We start from the raw sequence: 19,865 nt of genomic DNA, 5'->3' as shown, positions 1-19,865 counted from the left end.
ACTCAAATTCATTATTCATATTGCTCTACAATTTATAATTGCCGAAATAGTAAATCCCTTTTTTCCGCTACTTTTGCTTTATACCTCGTAAGTTAGTAGTTTGTTATAACTCATAATTCCGCTAGCTCGAAAATCCCGAAAGCTCGTAATATTTATACTTATATAAGTACAGATACTCATATATTCATTTAATAAATTTTGTGTTATGTTTCGGGTATGCACTTTAGCACGAACTACCAATTAATTTGGGCCCGGTTAGACTCAAGAGTGAAACCACCTCTATTGCTTTTGGCGATTTTTCTCCAGTGGATTCCCTTTTATCAACGCAATAGCTATAGAAAGAGATATATATAAAAATATAATTTCCTTTATTCTTGCACAAACTAACTTTATAATTTATTCTCATCTAACATTTTAACATAAATGTCGATAAAACCAAAAAATATTGATTTAGCTTAAGTATATGGGAGTTCAGATAATCCTTTATTTCATTAATGCGCGTACTACAGCATTAACGTTCAACGCTTTCAGATCTGAATAGGTTTGTCCCGTGCCAACGAACACAATAGGCTGCCCAGTGATGTAGGTCATAGATATAGCTGCTCCCACTTTATCATCGATTGTATCGAATTTTGTCAGAACAATACCATCTATTATATGAGGATTTTCATTGGCGGAGTAGTCGGCAAGAGATTGATTGAATTTAACAAGCTGATCAACAGCTTCATTTCCGACGAGTGCTTCACCTACAAATAAAACTAAATCTGGATCGTTTACTTTAATTAATTTAGATAATGATCTCATAAGAGGTTCATTATCTTGCATGCGACCAGCTGTGTCGACAAGCACAATATCAATACAAGTGTCATGAGCATATTTAATAGCTTCCATTGCAATTCCTGCAGCATCCTTTCCATATCCTTTTTCATAAAGTTGAACCATAGTTCGATTATTATGTCTTTCTGGAGGATGCAAAGCATTTAGATGACGGGTATGTGTTCTAAGCTGTTCCACAGCACCAGCTCGAAATGTATCACATGCCGCAATTAGTACGCTAAAATTATTTTCAATTAACCAAAAACAAATTTTCGCTAAGTTCGTAGATTTTCCCACTCCGTTAACTCCACAAAATGTGATTGAGTATGGTTTGCCATTACTTTTAGCCTCTAGTGCATCGCGAATAATATCAATTCTCCGCTTAGGCGATAGTATGCGCACTAATGATGTTGTTAAAGAATTTTTTACTAATGATGCGATCGAATCAAATGTGCCCAATGATTTTCCTTCTAAATTAGTAGCAACAGAGTCGCATAATTTGTTAGCAATGTCTGCAGCTACGTTTTTAGATATCAAATGATCGCGCATTTTTTCCAGCACCGCTTGCAGTTCCACTTTGGTCAGCGTCTTAGATCCTACAATTCCTTTAAAATATGACAAAATACCACTAGATTTTGCAGCACTGGGACCCTTTTTCTCTTCAATTTCCGTAGCTTCATCATCGCTTTCAACTTCTAGATCGCGAATCCGGCCCTGCATTGTGCCAACAATCTAAAACCAAGAAAAAGGTTAGGAAAAATGAGTAGGGTTCTTCTATATAATATTAAAGATAATGCATTTAATTATATGTACATAATATGAAAAATGATTAATTTGAAAAATGTAATATTTGGAATAATAAATTGCGCGATTTTTTAGTCCAAATTTTCACTATTTTTGAAAATAATGATTTATCGAATGCCAAAAGTTAATTTAACTCTTTTAAAAACTACAAAAGTTCTATCGAACTGGTTTCGCTTTATTCTTTTCTCATTATCGTTCCTTTGACAGTTCGTTCCGCACATTTATTTTGCACGGTATTACAAACGTTTAGAAGAACATATTTTTAATAAAATGCGTAGTATTATTGAATAAAAATAGCCTTAATTCAAATCTAGAATTAATAAGGTGAGTTTATAAGTGAATATTTTTACTTTTCTGTGTTTCTATTTAATAAAATAAGCGTCTGTAATAGGGCATTTTTTTATGCTTATGTAAAAATTAACCATTTTTAACAAAAGGCTGATATAGTGACTACATTTGTGTATTATGTTATAATTTTTAAATTCGATCCACTCACTTAGACATTATAAGCAAATTTTTTATGGTAGCACTGGAAAGCCAACCCTTTTTAGGTTTATATCTAACAAAATAAATGTATGTGTACATACTTACATTATTTTGTACGCTTTGATATTGTACGTCTTGTGGTTGATCCTTTGATCGATCCAAAATTACAGCATCTTTTGCACTGCCACCTAAGTCCCATACCCTCGGTTTTTTCCCAGCTTTTTCCGATGTAGGCGTTTTAGATTTAGGCTCCGTAGGGCTCTTTTTCGCCGTCATCTTCTCTTTCAATTTTTTGCGGTTTTCCAAAATTAGATTCTCGTTTGTTAACTGGGGCTCTTGCTGTTTGTATGTTTCTTGTATAACAACTCTTTTTGCGTTTTCATTTTTACTGCTGTCATCATACATAGATGCAACGCTTTTTTTAGATTTTGTAGATTCATTGTATGAGCGCATCTGCTTTGGAGCCTTACTGATTTTATTTGCCGATTTTTCTACTGTTGTCAATGTATTTTGAAACTCTTCATTAAAGTCATATTTCGTGGGAAGCCTTAGTAAGGATACTAGAACTTCACCAAACTTTCTGTTAAATGCCTGTTGCATTTCCGAAAGGAAAGCATCCAAATAATTCAATTTGATTACTTTTTGGAAAATCACTGCAAACACAAGATCTAATTCATTATCAAGCTTGAACTGTACAGCTAAATTATCTTCTTCAAAATATTTGGATTCCGCATTGCGCTCCTATTGAAGTTTAATATATTAATAATATATAATTCGAAAGCAATATACTTATAAAATTTACCTCAAGTAGGACACTTCTAATAAGATTGTTGATGCATGAAGTGTAAGTTATTTCGGAGGAATTATTATCCCACAGGATAATACCTCCTTTCGTGAATACAACAACGTAGTCCAACATATTACACGAAATATATTCGCGTTCCCTGACACGTCACAGCTGAAACAACCAAACTTCACGAAATCGAATAAACATTTCAATCACGTCATATTTGTCATCGCACAGCTGTCAACTATGGCGATGCCAGATGTCTTAATTATAAATAATCGATAAGCAAGTTAATAATAACTTAGGCTTAGTACTATCTACGATTCCACGTTACTTTATTTATCGCGATTGGACAAGTCTGACGTCAGCTCCCTTCACAATACAAAACAAACGAACAAAACAAGCAAAATTAGGAGAGTAGGAGTAGAAGCTAATCAAACTAACAAAAACGAAGTGCCGTGTGTTAAAGTGTGAAAACACAAATTAATATAAAGCCTCTAAATTCAGTTTGTTTGCGGAAGACGCCGTGGGAAGATAGTGTATGTGTGTACGTATAATTTCTTGTGTTTGGTTGCTTCCATTGCTTTCGCCTACTCTTTTTCTTCGCAAACAAGTAATTCTATTTCCTTTTGCTTGTTTATTTATGGGCTCTTACGACACGGCGAATTCGAAAGGCGCAATCGTGTATTCTATTATCCTTCGTCATAAGGGGTTTTTATTGTTATAAATGCACTTACACATTAGACTACCGAAATGGCGACCATCTTTATCGAGAATATTTCCTGCAAGCTGGTTGTTTGAGAATAATGTGATTTTTGGAGGGGTTTTCGTTGTTCTCTGACGTAGCCGGGCTAATGAATCGGTTTGTTTATGAAAAAACAAGAATGTATTAGTGATATACGAAAAAAATTAACACCTCACTTCGTTACCCTCTGAACAATAATTGATTGAACGAGTGTGTGAGTATGTGTGAAATTATCGTGCAGCTTTCGGCAGGCGAATAGATTTTGCTGATATACAAAATAAAATAAACACAGCTGTGACCGACTGGGTGAATATATGTGAAATGATCGTGCAGAATTTGGCAAGCGATTCCCCCCGTAAAGTGGTAGCCGACTTTTCCCTCATAATTTTGTTTTTCACCATAGTTATTGGCCAAACCTGGTAAATCTTATCATCCTTGAGATGGAGCAATTAATTCCCATTCTCAAGTACCCGAAAAACTATACCCCATTCTTTGCTTAAAAGAGATAATTTAAAATATTTTTTAAAGTTCTGAATTACTTAATTTTTACAACAAACTATTAGAGTAAGCTCGGTTTTTAATGAAGTTTTTGTTAATGTCAAACTGATTACGAATATAAACGGTTTTGAAATTAATGAAAGAGAGATTTTTCCCTATAAGATTTTAAGGAATAAATGTTTTATTGAATACATTGAAATGCATACATGTTTTTAATAAATAAGATACATATACATAAGTTTAGCATATTTGTCGTGCAATTTTGTAAGCAAAATTTAATGGTATAATTATTAATGAACGCCTTCACTTTATTTTTTTTTAAGAGTAAAGAATGATCTACGCTTTGGTTCATCCTTCTGTGAAGTCGCTGGTAATGTTTGGGATCTGCTTTCAGCAACGGTTGCGGAATCACTTTGGGCCTTTAGAGCTGTTACCCACTGTGTCATTTCATCATCATCGTGCGCTTGTAATAAAAATTCGGCGCCCCCAGAAAGCCTATTTAGCAAAGGATTCGTTATGTGTATTTGTTGGTATTAGTGCTCTATAGCAAATCTATTTTTACTTACTTTATTCTTAGTACGTGCTTCTTTTTGGTATAGTCGGTAGCAATTTGAATTCCTGCACCCTGCAAATCATAACTGGGTTCTCCACGGAAAGTCAATTCAGGATTACTCTTATAACCCTTTTGATCTTTGAAGAACGTTAGATGACCCATTTTTGCCACAATATAGACCTGTAAAAAAATGTTAAAATTAAACACCACGTGAAATTTACATTAAGATGCCTTACCTTATCCCAAGACCTATTCGAAGCTTTTTTCGTGGTTGATTCCCATTCGTGTTTTCTTGTAAGGTAACCCTCCTGCCCCTCGCCAGCGGACGTAGTTGCATGCTCTACATTTAAAAGAATTTTATGTTCAGAATTAGTTCACTCATTCAAGTTTTGTACATATTTTAAGCACTATACTTTTTATACATATAAATATGTATTTGTGGCCATATAATTAAAAATAACCTTGACATTCAGGATTTTATTGGAAGCGTTAATTATCCCCTAATGTCAGAATTGTGAACTGCCGTTTTGAATTGTTGTATTAAATAATTAAAAAAAATAGCTAACTTTTATATTAAATGCATTAAGATTAATCAGAAGTTTAAAGATATCCCGCAAGGGCTCCCAGGCCCCTAGTGTTAAGGTGCCTGTAGAAAGTGTGCAAAATACAAGGAAGAAGAGTTGGCGTTTTTAGGAAAAGACACAAAAGTCTACCTTACCGGAACATTTCGCATTTATATCCGGTCAAAAACTGTCACCAGAGAGCATATGAAGACAAAAAAGAGGAATTCTCTGGTCCGTTTCCCTAAGAAAACTCGGCTCGGAAATTCATCACCCGAAAACCGATTGTCAGTAATTAGAATAAGTTTAGATTCCAATTAGTTTTTGAGTAATCAGTTTCCTAACCAAGCTTTGTTAGCGGAACGGGCCGGGAACGGCACAATTTGCAGTCTAAGTACAATTTTCAAAAATTAGTATTATTGCTTATAAATTAAAAGCGGCATGTATCTGTATAGAAGTTTTTTTTTAATTTTTCTCAACTTCTTCAACTGACTTCGAAATCAGTGTTACCGCAATGTAAAAAGCACGCAGCAGTTACAAATAAATTAATAAAAGGATATGTATACATATATAATTTGTTAGCGGTTTTAAGGTATTCTTAATTATATGGTCATTTGTCTGTATAAACTAGTTTCATTTTTGAAACATAAATTAGGTACCTGTTTGTGGCTCTACAGTTCTTTCCACATCAATAGATGTGTCTACTATAACTTTTCCAGGGAAGCATACAATTTTAATTAAATATTAGAGAGGAAGTAATTAAAAATTTATGCTAACACTTTGTAAATTTGCATAATTACTGCGGTGGGTTCATTAAAAAAATACGACAATATAAATGCTTAGCAGAGATACATATAAAAAAAGGAGGAAACTGAAACATCTATTTTTCAGAAAACTGCTTTACCAATTATAGAAGAAAAACCATAAACATTTGTTATAATAGTCATGTTCGATAACGCAAAAATTTGCAATGCATGCAAGAGGCGTTCCTTAGCGCAAAAAAATAATCATTACTCAAAAAAAGAGAGCAAAGAAAGAAATAAATAAATTAGTATTTCTTTGTGGAATCTGGTACAAGAAAGGTGAGTATAGGCCTCAACCTTTCACCTAGTGTTAGCATGTGACGAATAGATGAAGTAATATAAATAAACATTCTTGGCAGCGCTGGAATAGGTTAAAATAGTAAGCTAAATCAGTTTTATTAGGTATACCCATATATACTCGCTAGCGGCGAATCTTGCTCGATAACTTTATTCAAGTGAAGTATATTTATGGTACTTTTTTTCGACAACCCAAATTATTTAAACAAGCTTATTTTCCGGTTTTTGCAAGTGATGGCAAATGTTTCGTTCTTGCTAATTTTGTTATCGAACACAATTATAACTTATTAAAAAAAATTTAACATAAGTTTGGATGACGTTTTCTACGAACAAACAATCATCAGTTGAGATAAAGAAAAAAAAAAACAAAGTTCGCTTCTTCACTAGTGCACGAAAAGAAAAAATGAACAATAATAGACATAATCTTGCTAAAGAGAATTTGTATGCAAAATAAAAATTTTCCAGTGATTACAAAAAATAACAAAACGTGAAATCGTTTTGAAAGGGTAATCCTTTAGTAAAACGAATCAACCGATGGTTTCAGAACGATTTTAATATGAAGTTTAACTAAAAAATACAATATTTTTCCATATTACTACGGAAATTTAATATTTTTACCTGCTGATTCCTCTGCAGCTGCTGCAGCATCAACTATATCACGCTTTTCAGCTTCCCGCTTAGCCTGTTCAACAGCTTCTAAAGCTGCTTTAGCCGCCATTTCTTCTTTAACGCGTTGTCGTTCAGCTTCCTCCGCTAATTCTTGACGCCTCTTTATTTCTTTGAGCTCAAACTAAAAAAATTAAAGGAATGTGTTGCAATTTCGAGAAAAAAAAAACATGACTTAAATAGATAAATTAATAACTAATGTTTTTTACTGCTAATATGTAATAAGTATGTATATTGAGCTAACTTTAAATTTCAATAACAATTTAGTATGACCTATTCGTTAGTAAATATTTGACATAACTGCAACGTAAAATAAAAACTTCAAGTTGTATCCATTTTTGTGAATAATTCGACATTTACGTGGTTGCAAGCAAAAACCGCCTAATCCAAAATGGTTTTTGTATATAAAATCAAAAATAATAAAGCTCCAGCTCAAAATTATTTTGTTACTTTAATTTGATCAATAGTTGTTGTAACTAAATTATTGATGATGATGATGATAGTTGGCGCTACACCCTTTTTGGGTGTTTGTCCGAGCTCCTCCTCCTATTTGTGGTATGCGCCTTGATGTTGTTCCACAAATGGAGGGACCTACAGTTTCAAGCCGACTCCGAACGGCAGATATTTTTATGAGTAACTTTTTCATGGCAGAAATACACTCAGAGGTTTGCCATTGCCTGCCGAGGGTAGACCGCTATTAGAAAATTTGTTTTCTTAATTTTGGTGTTTCACCGAGATTCGAACCTACGTTCTCTCTGTGAATTCCGAATGGTAGTCACGCACCAACCCATACGGCTACGGCGGCCGCCGTAAATTAAATTATTAAACTACTAATATCAACACTCAGGAACCCAGATACCTCAAAGATCGACTTATGTTTTCAAAGTCCTGCCGTTCGTTAAACTTAGTCCCGATGAAATACTATACAGTTGTTTGGTGACTGAACGTTAATACTCTGTGTTCTCTGTCCGTCTTTGGAATATCTTACCTTACAAAATTAAACGTATAAAAGAAAGCTCGTGTTTCAAAAATAAATTGCTTCGCTACCTTGCCGAAAATTGCTGAATGTACTCAAATGGCTCCACAATTAATCCCTACTCCTACTACTATATTTTTACCTTACTTTTCATTTTTTAATACTTTTCTCCAACTTATACTTCTTTACTACTATCTGTAATTTGAATTTTAATGTTAATCCTTTTATGTAAACTATTCTTGAGGTCAATCATTGCAAAAATAACCTATGGCTGTATGTTTGGCTTTAATAATAATAAAAAAAATAAATAAATAAATATATTGCAGATTTTTTAAGATGTCGCATTTCAAGTACAAGATCAACAATGAGATGAGACGAGAAACTATTTACACACAAAGGGAGTCAAATTACTTTGATACCGAATTGTGAAATGTTTCACTTACAATTTAGTTGTTGTTGTTGTTTTAACAGTTAATTACAATTTAGTATTAAATGTTGCCAGTATTGATAGTCATAGGCCAATTAAAGTACTTACTGTTGTTAAGCGCTCAAGGGCACTAAAGCGTTCTTCTTGGGCAGCGGCAGATTTTTCGAATGCTTCGTGTTTCTTTATAAGATTCTCAACTTCGTCTATGGTGTGACCTAGTTCTGAAGACAAAAGGTATGGTTCTTGTGCAATAAGCCAGGCTTCAGCTACAGCAGCGTCTCTGGCGAACTGGTATACTTCTAAAACTGTTTTTCAAAATGGAAACGGATATGTAGAATTTAAAATGTGCAATTAATATTTCGTTTTTGTTTGCTTACTTAGTTGTAAGTTCTCCCATCTTTCTTCCCACCGTCTTAACAAGGCATTTCGGCTGTTGTTCAATTGCAAAAGCCTTTCTTTAATATCCGCAGATGCATAATGACTTCTTGCCAACAATTCTTTACCAAGAGAAATACATGCGGCAAAGTTGTCTTCTCGTGTGTCAATTTCAGCCTTAAGACTCTGGTGATTATTCATTAGTAGTTCTACTCCAGAAACGTCTCTAGGCTTCTCAGATGTGTTCATTTGCCGTACGAGATCTTCCATCCAAATCATTAATATGCGAACCATATTAAAGAATCTGAATAGGTCACCAGTATCTGCAAGCTTTTGTTTGCGAGCGTCACACATGGCCTGCAAATTAGACCATGCATGTAAAACCTCTTGCTCGCGATTAGTAATTTCTTTTGCTTTGTCTCCGGCATATGAATCCTGTAGCTTAGCAGATTCTTCTTGAATTTGTTGTACTTGTGAATACAGAGTCATAAGGTCCTGCAAGAAATTGTGGTGTTTTCGTTGCAATGTGGAGACGGACCCAGCATCTCGTCCCAATTCATCAGAAACCCCATGCTGTTTTTCAATTATGCGACTCAATATGTCTTTACAGTCATGGAAGAATTTGTGAAGTTCCTTGGAGGCAGCCAGCATTTGAGTGCGTGTTTCAATAAGTTCCAAAAGATCTTGCCATGATTCATTCAAATTGTCTTTCCATTCAGCAATTGTTGCTGAGTCTGAATGTCCAGCTTGAATCAAATTGTCTGCTATATTGTTAACCTTGGCAACTCGTTCCCCGCCAACAGCTTCAGTATCACGAGCAAATTCATTAAAACGTTCAGAAAGTAGTGTTACGTGATCATAATCTTGTCCAAGCTCTTGTGATCCGGCAACAACTTCCCTATCCGTGATCCATTGCTCCAAATCGTCGACCTCTCTGCTTAACATAAACAACTGTAAGGCTTCATTCAAGCGGGCGCGGCGTTCTCCAGCCAAATCTTTTAGACCGGCATAAAGTTTATCTAATTGCGATTGCTTGACAGATACGGCGTCGCCGCTGCCAGTATCTTCGGTATTAAATTGTCTTGCAACTTCACCAAGCTGTCGGATGGTGTTAGCGTAGTCTTCAACAGATTGCTCCAGATTTTCATGTTTCTTCATTAGGTTCTGTGCACTGATCTCATCCTTTCCTCGATCTTCGACCATCATGTACAATTCCTGTTCGCTCATCCACGATTCAGCCTCTTGTGCATCGAAAAAGTATTGTTGTACCTTTTCTGATTCTAAAAGATTTTTCTTACGATTATCAATAGCATCTTTAAGTTCTTGCCATCTTTGTGTTAAATCACTAATCAGACTCTCAAACTTTTTGGCATCTTCGTGACCCTCATCGATCAATTTTCTGCCGTTATTACAAATAGCCATTATTCTAGGTTCATGATTGTCGATTTCTGTAGCCAGCGATTGATTTTTCTTCTTCAAAACATGAACATTGAACAATGAGTTGCCATAATCTTTAGAAGTAGCTAAAGGCAACTTCTCGTCAATCCATAACTTTTCATCTTCAACGTCACGGCAGAATTGGAATGCTTCCTTCTTCTTCTCTAGTTGCTTCTGACGTTCAACAAGTGGCGCTTTGATTTTTTCAAACCTATCGAGAACAGCCGTTTTCTTAGTAACAATTGGTTCAATCTTTTCCAAAGGCGTTGTCTTTTGCAAATATTCTGTTTGTTTGTCGATTTCCTCTACTTGTCGTTCTTTAGCTGCCATTTGTGTTTGTATAACTTGTTGTTTCTGCATTAGAATATTTACTGAAGTAAGATCGTTGCCTGTGTCGGCATTTACGATTTGTTTTTCTAAGTCAGTAATATAAGAATCGATATCGTCACATGTTTGCTGCACCAAAACTTCACGATTCGCGTCGAATAACATTGCCCCTTTCTCTTTTGTGTGGACCTCCAAATCTTCAAATTGTTTAGCGAGCTCTTTTAATTTAGGTTCAATAATATCTTTGAATTCTGGTTTTTCTTTAGATAACTCCTGAGCTGCCTTTTCAGCTTCAAACAAACGTTCCTTATTAGCTGCTATTTCTGCTTCGAAAGCTTGATGCCGTGTCCATTTGGAGTGGATTGTTTTAGCGCTTCTGTATGTTTCGCCTTGGGATGTAACATACCGTTCCTGGACCCATTCAGCCAATTCTTCCAAATCCTGTAAGAACTCATGCAATTTAACTTGATTCTTTAACTTCTCGTGCTGATCTAATGCACGCTGGCGATTATCATCACGCCGCCCAGCAATATTTTCAGCTCGTTTTCCAATTTTGTCAGCGTCAAAGTGTTCCTTCTCCACAAGAGTGTCAGCTACCTGCAACAATGTATTTATTTTATCGTCATTTGCTTCCATGGTGGTTAAGAATGCTTCATGGCGTTTAAGTTGGTTTTCTGCTTGCTCTAAATTAACTGGAGTATCATCCTTACTAAGGAAGTGCTCCTGTTGGCTCAAAAGCACCTCGGTCTGGCGGGCATCCCGATTAAACAGCTGTTGATCGAGACTTTGCGATAGCAGCACTTGTCTATTTTCCCACATTTGATGCAACTCCTCCCAGCCATCTTTCAATGCGTTCAATCTTTCACGCAGGAACATATATTGTGGATCATCTGAAGTGTTCGATTCAGATGTTAAGCGTTCACCATACTCCATCATGTTCTTGTAATCTTCAGTGTAATTATCAATTTCCTCACGAATAGATTGATGTTGATTCAAAAGTTTTTCGGCTTCGGGCAATGAAGTTGGAGTATCTTCAGAGGCCACATCAGTCTGAGTTTTAGTCAACCAAGTCTGGAAGTGATCCAAGTCACGCAAAAATCTGTGCAAATCACCTGCTTCTTCCAATTTTGAGTCACGCTCTTTTAACATTTGAGTTAACTGCTCCCAAATGAGCTCAATCTGGGAAATTCTGTCACGAATCAACTGTGCCTCCTCTGGATGTTCATTCTCAATACTATCAGCTTCTTTGCTTAAGCTAGAGAGTTTAGCTTGTATAGCCGCCAAGTCTCGTTCCATACCACTTAATCGTCTTTGCAGAGTCATCACGCCCGTCAAATCCATCTCTAAACTATCTGTTTCAGTAAGAATGCGTTTTTTATCTTCTATCCATGATATTGTTTCTCTACATTCAATGTAGAATGTTTGTACACCATGAGCAGATTTAAGATCATCCATCTTAGCCTCTGCTTTTTCGCGTAAAGTTGACCATTCTTGGTTAAGATGATTTTGCCTTTCTAATATTTCATCAGAATTAGGATGCTCAACATGCAACAACTGCCTGGCCAATTGATTAACCACTGCAACCCGTGAAGCGTTAGCATTCATCTCCTTATCAAAGCCTTCAAAACGGTGTTTCATTATTTCGACATCTTCAATATCTTTTCCAGGTGTCATAGTATCCAACATTTTAGTTTTTTCTTTAATCCATTGTTCGACACCATCGGCTTCAGACATCAATTTATATAAACTGAGTGCATCTAACAGACGTTGTTTGCGCAGCTTGGCCAACTCCGTTAGCTCCTTGTAACGGGTATCTATAGCTTCTAGACGTTTATCTACAGTTTCTTTCTCAGCGTCGTTCAATTTCAAATCCTCAGCTTGCTTATGTAGAGCCCCAATAACTTCAGCGTAATTTTTAAGTTCGTCTGCAACATCTTTGTGCTTTTTAAGCAATGATTGTACGTTGGCTTCGTCACGCCCAACATCTTCACTAGAAACGATTCTGAGCGTATCAAGCATCCAATTGTCTACATCATCAGCGTCAGCAAATAATTGGAAGTATTCAACAGCGTTTTCCAGTCGTTGACGTCTGTACTTAGTTAAATCGAGTAGATGGTCCCACTTCGAAAGAATCTCTTTCAAACGATCCTTAATACGATCGGCTCCAAAGTGGCCCTCGGTTATTAATTCTGCACCTATTTTAGCAACTCCTTGTAATTGAGGATCATGCGATGTTATTTCGGATTCCAATGCCTTATGTTTGCTTAGTAACAGGTTAACTGTTGTCAAGTCGTGACCAATTTCATCGGTTGATACAATTTGTTCCTTTTCCTTTATCCAATTTTCTTCATCGGCAGTATCCCAATAGAATTGCCACAATTTGCGGCTCTCTTCTAAGCGGCTTCGACGTTCTACAGCTAGTCGAACTAATTCAGCATATGCGTCCTCTAATTGTTGAACGCGACTAACAATGATTTCGGGGTCACAAGGTTTGTATGACTCTGGGTCATCGCTTAGGAATTTCTGAGAGTTTTGCACTACTACCTTAACGCGCTCACCAAGAATGTTTATATCAGCTTCCACAAGAGAATGCTTCTGAAGTAAGTCTTCAACGCCCATCAGATGTTTTCCGTAGTCATCGGTTAAAAGTAGTTGCCTGATTTCCTCCATATTATCCAATATATAAAGCATTTCTTGGAAGTTTTGTTGTAACTGTAGCGATATTTCCAACCGCATTCTACGTGCTCTCAATAATTCAAGTAGATACGTCCATAATCGCATGACATTTTCTTTACGTAATAATATTCGTTTAATATCGTGGTACCGTTCTGATTCCAATTCATCGCACACAGCGATTACTGCTTGTACACGCTCTTCATATGCAAATATGTCGGTTTCGATGGCTTCGTGTTTCTTTGCCGCAGCTTCTACAGCAGCCAAATCGAATCCAAAGTTATCTTGACTGACCAATCTTTGATTCTCAGATAGCCAAGTTTCCCGCATTGAGGCCTTTCGATCAAAGCGAGCAGCAAGTTGTTCCAATTTCTCTTGCCGAATCAATTCTTCTCGCAAGGCTAATTCACGCTCATGTTCAGCCTTTTCCAATCGCTCCCATGCTTTATTTATATCGGAAATCATTTTTCCTTCCTTCGGAGTGTATGGTTTTTGGTTATTTGCTCGCATTTTTGATTGTAGCGTAAAAAGTAGAACTTCCAAATTGCCCTTTTCCACAAATTTCGGAGGCTTCTCTATGGTTCGATAATTCGAAAACTGAGCTAATTGACTTTGAACTCCAGTCAAAGAGTTTTCAAATTCACGTTCTCCCAGTGCCTGAATTGTGGTTTCAATCCATTTCAACAAATCGCTTGTGAAATGTTCATAATCATTTATCATTTTTTCGTTTTCCATAGCAATTCCAACAACTTTGCCTATTCTTTTGCCTTGTACCGTCTCTTGCTTCAGCTTGCTAAAGTAATGGTAGTAGGTAACAACGTAAGTGATAATAGACTTCTCATCGGGATGGTCTACAAACACATCTTCAGCATCAAGCAACTTAGCGAGACCCAATTTATCTTCAGCAACATCAAAGGCATTATTTAGGTTATATAATGGGTTGGCTTTAGAAAGCTTTTCAAATTGCACCAAATCAGGACGGTGTTTGTGAATGATGGCATTAAATGCAAGTCCATCTCTCCAAGAAGTGGTAAAGTTTCTCACATTAACATTATTGTAACCAGCAGTTTTCATTTGACACCAAAGAAGTAAAGCATCCTTAGCAGATTTAGTCTCCTTATTGTCAACTTCTTCAATTGTAATATCTTGGATCTAAAAATGCATTAGTAAAAGAAATGACAGTATTCAAGGATAAGCGCAGTTAATATTTAGCGTAGATTGACTTTTTGTTGTATTGAAGAAAATATTTCTAATTACCTGGAATCTTAAAATAATGGTCCAAATAAGGCCCAAGTTGAGGGAAGCATTTCCATCAACGATGTCATGTGATCCTATGTTTTCTAAATGCACGCGTTGCTCACGCAGAAATTGTAGCGCTTTATCTACGTTCTCCAGGCAATGAATTCTCATTTTTCCCTTGGTTGGTTTCGGCAGACGTTCTCCAGACAGTACTTCTAGCAGTTTAATCAAATATTTACCATCTCGCATATCAACATACAAGTCACCAATCCTACAGTTAACTCTACATAAATGTGAATTAACCCACTTTGTAAAAGTCTTCTTTTGAACATTTTCTCGTTCTTCTGCAAGAGCTTTTATACGCGATCGTTCAAATAGCCGTGAGCTAGAATTTCCTCCGTCATATTCGTATTCATCGATATATTCATTTCCCGGACCCTGACTAGGGTCCCATCGAACAATAGAAATGTCGGTCGTCATTTTGTCGATATTTTATATCTGGAATTAATTTAGTAATATATGTATCTATCTATGAAATATGCAATAGAATAATATAAATTATTTTGATTCAGCTTTCTTTTATTATGTTCTAAATAAACGAAAAAAAAAACGTTAATTTATAGTTTACACCCTGGGTGCCAAAATTTATCAAAAATAATAAAGGTACCAATCGACGCGTTTAGGACCAAGTATCAATATTCCGAGCGGAGCGTAATTCTTTCAAAAGTGATTAACAAAAAACGATTCCGTAAAATTGGAATTTTTTATCTCTAATTACTGACTCAGTAACGCACCACATAGCCGTATTGCACAACTTGATGACTGATGCAATATATACTTTATAATTTGGGGAAACCATTTCGATAAAATTGTTAATTATTTTAATAACTAATATCTAAACACAAAATTTTATTTAAATAAAATGTTAATTCAATTTTGTTTACAAAGTGTCTACAAATTTGGTTATAGACGATTCAGCTCAATTCATGTTTATTAAAACTATATTTTAGAAATCCTACAGACTACATGACATAACTATGATATTTAAATCAAAATTTAAATATACAATAATAGACATCCAGAGTAAAAATATTCTGCCGAGGTCTTAAACAAAAACTTTGGTAGAGAAAAATATTAATCCTCTTCGAGATATTATTATATGAGCAACATATAAGGGGACTAAAGCTTATTGCTAATGATGAATAATTTTCTTTGTAGACGGATGCAAATTCGAAAATTTTAGGGTTGAAGGGAAATCGGAAGAATTCTCTTTAAACTCGTTCAATTCTACTAGCTGAAATATGTACTATAATTAAAGGGTTTTCCAATAACAGGTAATATTTTGAATAGGATTGTGCTATCGAGAGATGATTAACGATTTTTTATGGCCGGATTTGGATGGTAATGATCTGGTCAACGTTTATATTCAACAACACGGCGCTACGTGCCACACAAGCAACGAAACCATTGATCTTTTACGGGAAAAGTTTCCGCACCGTGTTATCTCTCGAAGAGTTGATCACAATCGGCCACCGAAATCTTGTGATTTAACACCTTGTGACTTTTTTCTTTGGGGCCACATGAAAGCCAAGGTCTACGCCAACAGCCCAGGGTCGATTCAAGACCTCAAAGATGGGTATAGGGCAGCCACTTTGCAATTCGGTTATGGAAAATTTCCTTAATAACTAATATCCTTTTCGATATTGTCCTGTAAGCGTGGTCGTGGTGGTAATTTTCCTGATGTTACTTTCCACTATTAACGGCATACCTTCCTCTTTATAATGAAATACACATCCGATCATTTATATTAAAAAATTGCATTTTTCTTAGAATATCAAAATAACATCCCTTTTTGGAAGTACAGTTAAATAATGTATTTGTAAAATGAATGTGTATTTCGATATCTGAAAAAAATCAGGTCTATGTTATGGATGTTATTGGTATTTTTTCATTTTTATCCGCCCAATGTAGCTACTGCAGAGTCATTACACTGAAAATTACGTTGTCCCAGCAACAATAATAAGAAAAAATATATTATATATTACATAGGTTCACTCTCTAAACATCGCTTTGCAAAAATCACTGCGATACAATTAATTAATTCACTGCGAGCTTTGCATCATAAAATTCTGTGATGAGAAATTTGCACTTGTGATACGTATCGATAACTCATGTATTATTTTATGAACTTCAGACGATTACGCTTCATAAGCATTTTCTGTTCAGGAATATTTGCCTTTGTACTTATGTTTATGTGTTTATCAAGCCATAGTGTTCAAATAATTTTTTTTTTTAAGCTCAGTATCAAATTTGAATTTAACTTCAAATTACTTAATACATACACATGAATATACCACTTTGATCAATAACCTTTGATATTTTACCGTGTAAAGCTTTCAGTTTTTCTGAGCAAATTACTGGTTTGCAAGCTTCTATTAGGTACAACTTTACTCCACTGACACGGTTAGTCCGAAAACGAGGCAGACGTTTATCTGAGAACACTGCTGGGCGAGACATTAAAATTCAATAGCCAAACTCCCTCAAAACTAAAAACAAAACAAAAGGTGGTGTACAGAGGAGTAATAAATCCTCGCCCCTGGCTTTGAGTACAATGGGCAAAATTGTCTGAGTGCTTGGAAAAAAATTCGGGCCATCCACAATTTCATTCCATTCACGCAGTATCTGTCGACTCCTCCTGGTTTACCATTACCATTATGGAACACGATGACTCTTCTGTAGATCAATTCAGCTTTAATGTGTACTCCCGCTACAATGCAATCCATGTATGTATATGCCAGTTTTCACTAATTTTTCCAATACCAAGATTTTTCAGGACGAAAATGAACAAAAAATATGGTCTCTGTTTTTCTAGACATCATTAACATCATACAATTTTTAACTGCTCACAGCCTAAAATCAATATGACAAAAATTTTCAGAATTTTCGTACATATACGAATGAGACGAATCTCAACTATCTTTAATATCATTTATAACTTTTCAGGGAAGCATATTACAAATTTGAATTAGTGATGGACTTTGTACATTTAACCAATAACGATGTCGAAAAATATAGTACCATAGTTTATTTTATAAAATTAAAAAAGTACTTTCTTTTTCGAGAAGATGTTGTTTGTCGTCGAAATGAAGGCGGAATTATATAGGTTAATAAAAGTGGATCAGCTATTTTGTATTTCTTTTTTTTTTGCAATTTGGTGGTTTGAATTTCCAAGTGGTCTGTTCACAATATAGTTCATATTCATATAATTTTGACATTTGAATAGTAAATAAGTAAAATAAATAAATACTAGATATAATAAAATAAATTAATACTATATATAATTACTACAGTAGCAGTGTTGCCCGCCTAGGCTCACCAGGAGCTGTAGTGTCAAACGATGTTTATGATGATGATATACGCAGGCTTGATCTCAGATTAAGCGGCCTCCATTATATACGGGTCAAACTTTTAAACTAATCAATATGAGTAAAATTCAAAGTGACCACACTTCATACTACATATTTCACAAATTAATTAAGAGCATTAGAACATGTACAACGCCCATATGCAGCATATTCATGTATGTGCTTTTACTTTGCTATCCACATAGAGTACACTAAGCGAGTGTGACTTATGAGATAAGATATAAGTCAACGAACGTACAATAGCACAAAAAAGTTTAATTAAGGGGAAAAATTATATTTAACTACTCATTTAACCTAAATTTCAATAGCAATCAACACCGCAGTCTCTTCAAAGCACACGAAATATTAAATTTTGTACTTCTGTATATATGTAAATACATATCTCTGCCAACCAACTTTCCTTTACCTTTTTCGGCTCATTATATTGTATATAAAATTAGTAATAAGGAATATTGCATGCATTTTAACACACTGAATTCGCGAAATGAATAAAGTATACAAAGTTTTCAAGCCATTCTCAAATGTGTGTACTTACTAGCATACAATAAATTCTATTGAATACATTTTAAGGATGTAAAAAGTAGTTATCTGCTGATGATACAAAGTATTGTATCTTGAAAATACACACATATATTTGCGCATACTCGTATGTGTGCCTTTAAATTTGAATGAGTGCGTGCATCAATTACGTAATTTAAGTATTGATCATGAAGTAGGTTTTCAACTATATAGGTATGTTTTGATTGTTTTGAAACAAGCTGTAAAGTTGAAATTCATATTACGATACTTCAATGCATACCCGACATACATATGCATATAATTACATACGTATATGAACTGAAAATATGCATAAGTATATAGAGGCATTAAGTGCATCCATCAATTATGAGGCAACGCCTTCCGTACATAATGGACACCAGTTAGTGTCCGCTACTTCAAACTTAAAATAAATTAATACCAAATTTTGATGCCTTATATTGTATGTAGAGTACCTATTAAAATATTTCCGCAAGCTCTCAGAATAACACTTTCACTGAAGAATTCGACACAACTCACGCACTCGTGAATCAGTATGTATATAATACTTGAAACACGATTTTGTTTTTCACATTATTTTTATTCATCATCTATTATTAGCAAATAAAATTATTTAATGAAAGCACTTTTTTTATTAGACTTCCTTGCTCAACATAATTAGATGTATTCAGAGTTCTCGACCCATGACAATACTTCGGAATGGACAACAGAGTAATCGAGGTGATGTCATCAATGACAGTGAACAATTTTATAAACACACTCAACACGATTGCCTACTTGTGTTCCAATTTTCTACCACCACAGCCTCCTCAGCGCTTTCCTGGGCGTTGTCTTTTTTTTTTTTTTGTTTAGTTGTTCTGTATACACCTTGATTAAATTTTAACAATACATACCGCTCTCTGTTAATTAATTTTTATAGCTTCACTTTGTTTGTTACAAATTTTGTGTATTATTTCAAGCAGTATATTTTTAACATGTAATTTCTTATAAAAATTAAGCTTTGGAAACAACAGTAGAACGACAACTAGAGAAATGAAAAATTATGTATATGTATTCTTCATACGGCAAAACTGCATTATCGACTATCTTATCAGAGTTACACTTTTTCCAACCAGAATATACATGTTTTCAGATGCCAATACCAATTCCACCGCCTTCATAACAGAGTCCTATTTCAAAAAGCCCACAAGCTTTACAATACCATGATTTTGAAAAAAAGGATTCGAATCCTTTCTAAACTTCATATATTAAGGCAAGTTTTCTTAATATTATATTGGGCGTTAAACGCAGTTATAATCTAGAATCATATTGCGATAATCATAAATGTTCTTTTCATAAATTACTAAAAAATAAATAAAATTCTACGATTGTGGTAGTTTTTTTTTTTAAAGACTTCTATATTCCATTAATATTTAATGAACGGCGGCCGTCGTA

General features: G+C 34.9%; 2 protein-coding genes across 4 annotated transcripts; both read right to left on the bottom strand.

Moving 5' to 3' along the window:
• Positions 1–351: 351 nt before the first annotated feature.
• LOC128856521 (signal recognition particle receptor subunit alpha homolog) lies at positions 352–3,116 on the bottom strand. The gene is made up of 3 exons (XM_054091822.1): positions 2,909–3,116; positions 2,212–2,847; positions 352–1,548 (listed from the first exon to the last, which is right to left on the bottom strand). The coding sequence occupies exons 1-3, from the start codon at positions 3,023–3,025 to the stop codon at positions 484–486; spliced, it is 1,818 nt and encodes a 605-aa protein (XP_053947797.1). The 5' UTR covers positions 3,026–3,116; the 3' UTR covers positions 352–483.
• Positions 3,117–4,294: 1,178 nt separating this feature from the next.
• LOC128858129 (spectrin beta chain) lies at positions 4,295–19,468 on the bottom strand. 3 transcript variants are annotated; one of them, XM_054094131.1, is made up of 9 exons: positions 19,325–19,468; positions 14,488–14,967; positions 8,796–14,382; positions 8,527–8,723; positions 6,968–7,139; positions 5,909–5,959; positions 4,926–5,029; positions 4,703–4,869; positions 4,295–4,631 (listed from the first exon to the last, which is right to left on the bottom strand). In XM_054094131.1, exons 2-9 carry the CDS (start codon positions 14,947–14,949, stop codon positions 4,445–4,447), a joined length of 6,927 nt encoding a protein of 2,308 aa, XP_053950106.1. In that variant the 5' UTR covers positions 14,950–14,967; positions 19,325–19,468; the 3' UTR covers positions 4,295–4,444. The 3 variants fall into 3 exon arrangements, with proteins under 3 accessions (XP_053950106.1, XP_053950107.1, XP_053950108.1); XM_054094132.1 differs by lacking the exon at positions 19,325–19,468 and adding an exon at positions 18,887–19,157; XM_054094133.1 differs by lacking the exon at positions 5,909–5,959 and having other exon boundaries at positions 19,325–19,467.
• Positions 19,469–19,865: the final 397 nt, after the last annotated feature.

Source organism: Anastrepha ludens, chromosome 3, assembly GCF_028408465.1.
Source record: "Anastrepha ludens isolate Willacy chromosome 3, idAnaLude1.1, whole genome shotgun sequence".
Lineage (NCBI taxonomy): Eukaryota > Metazoa > Arthropoda > Insecta > Diptera > Tephritidae > Anastrepha > Anastrepha ludens.
This window is presented reverse-complemented; position numbering and strand designations above follow the sequence as displayed.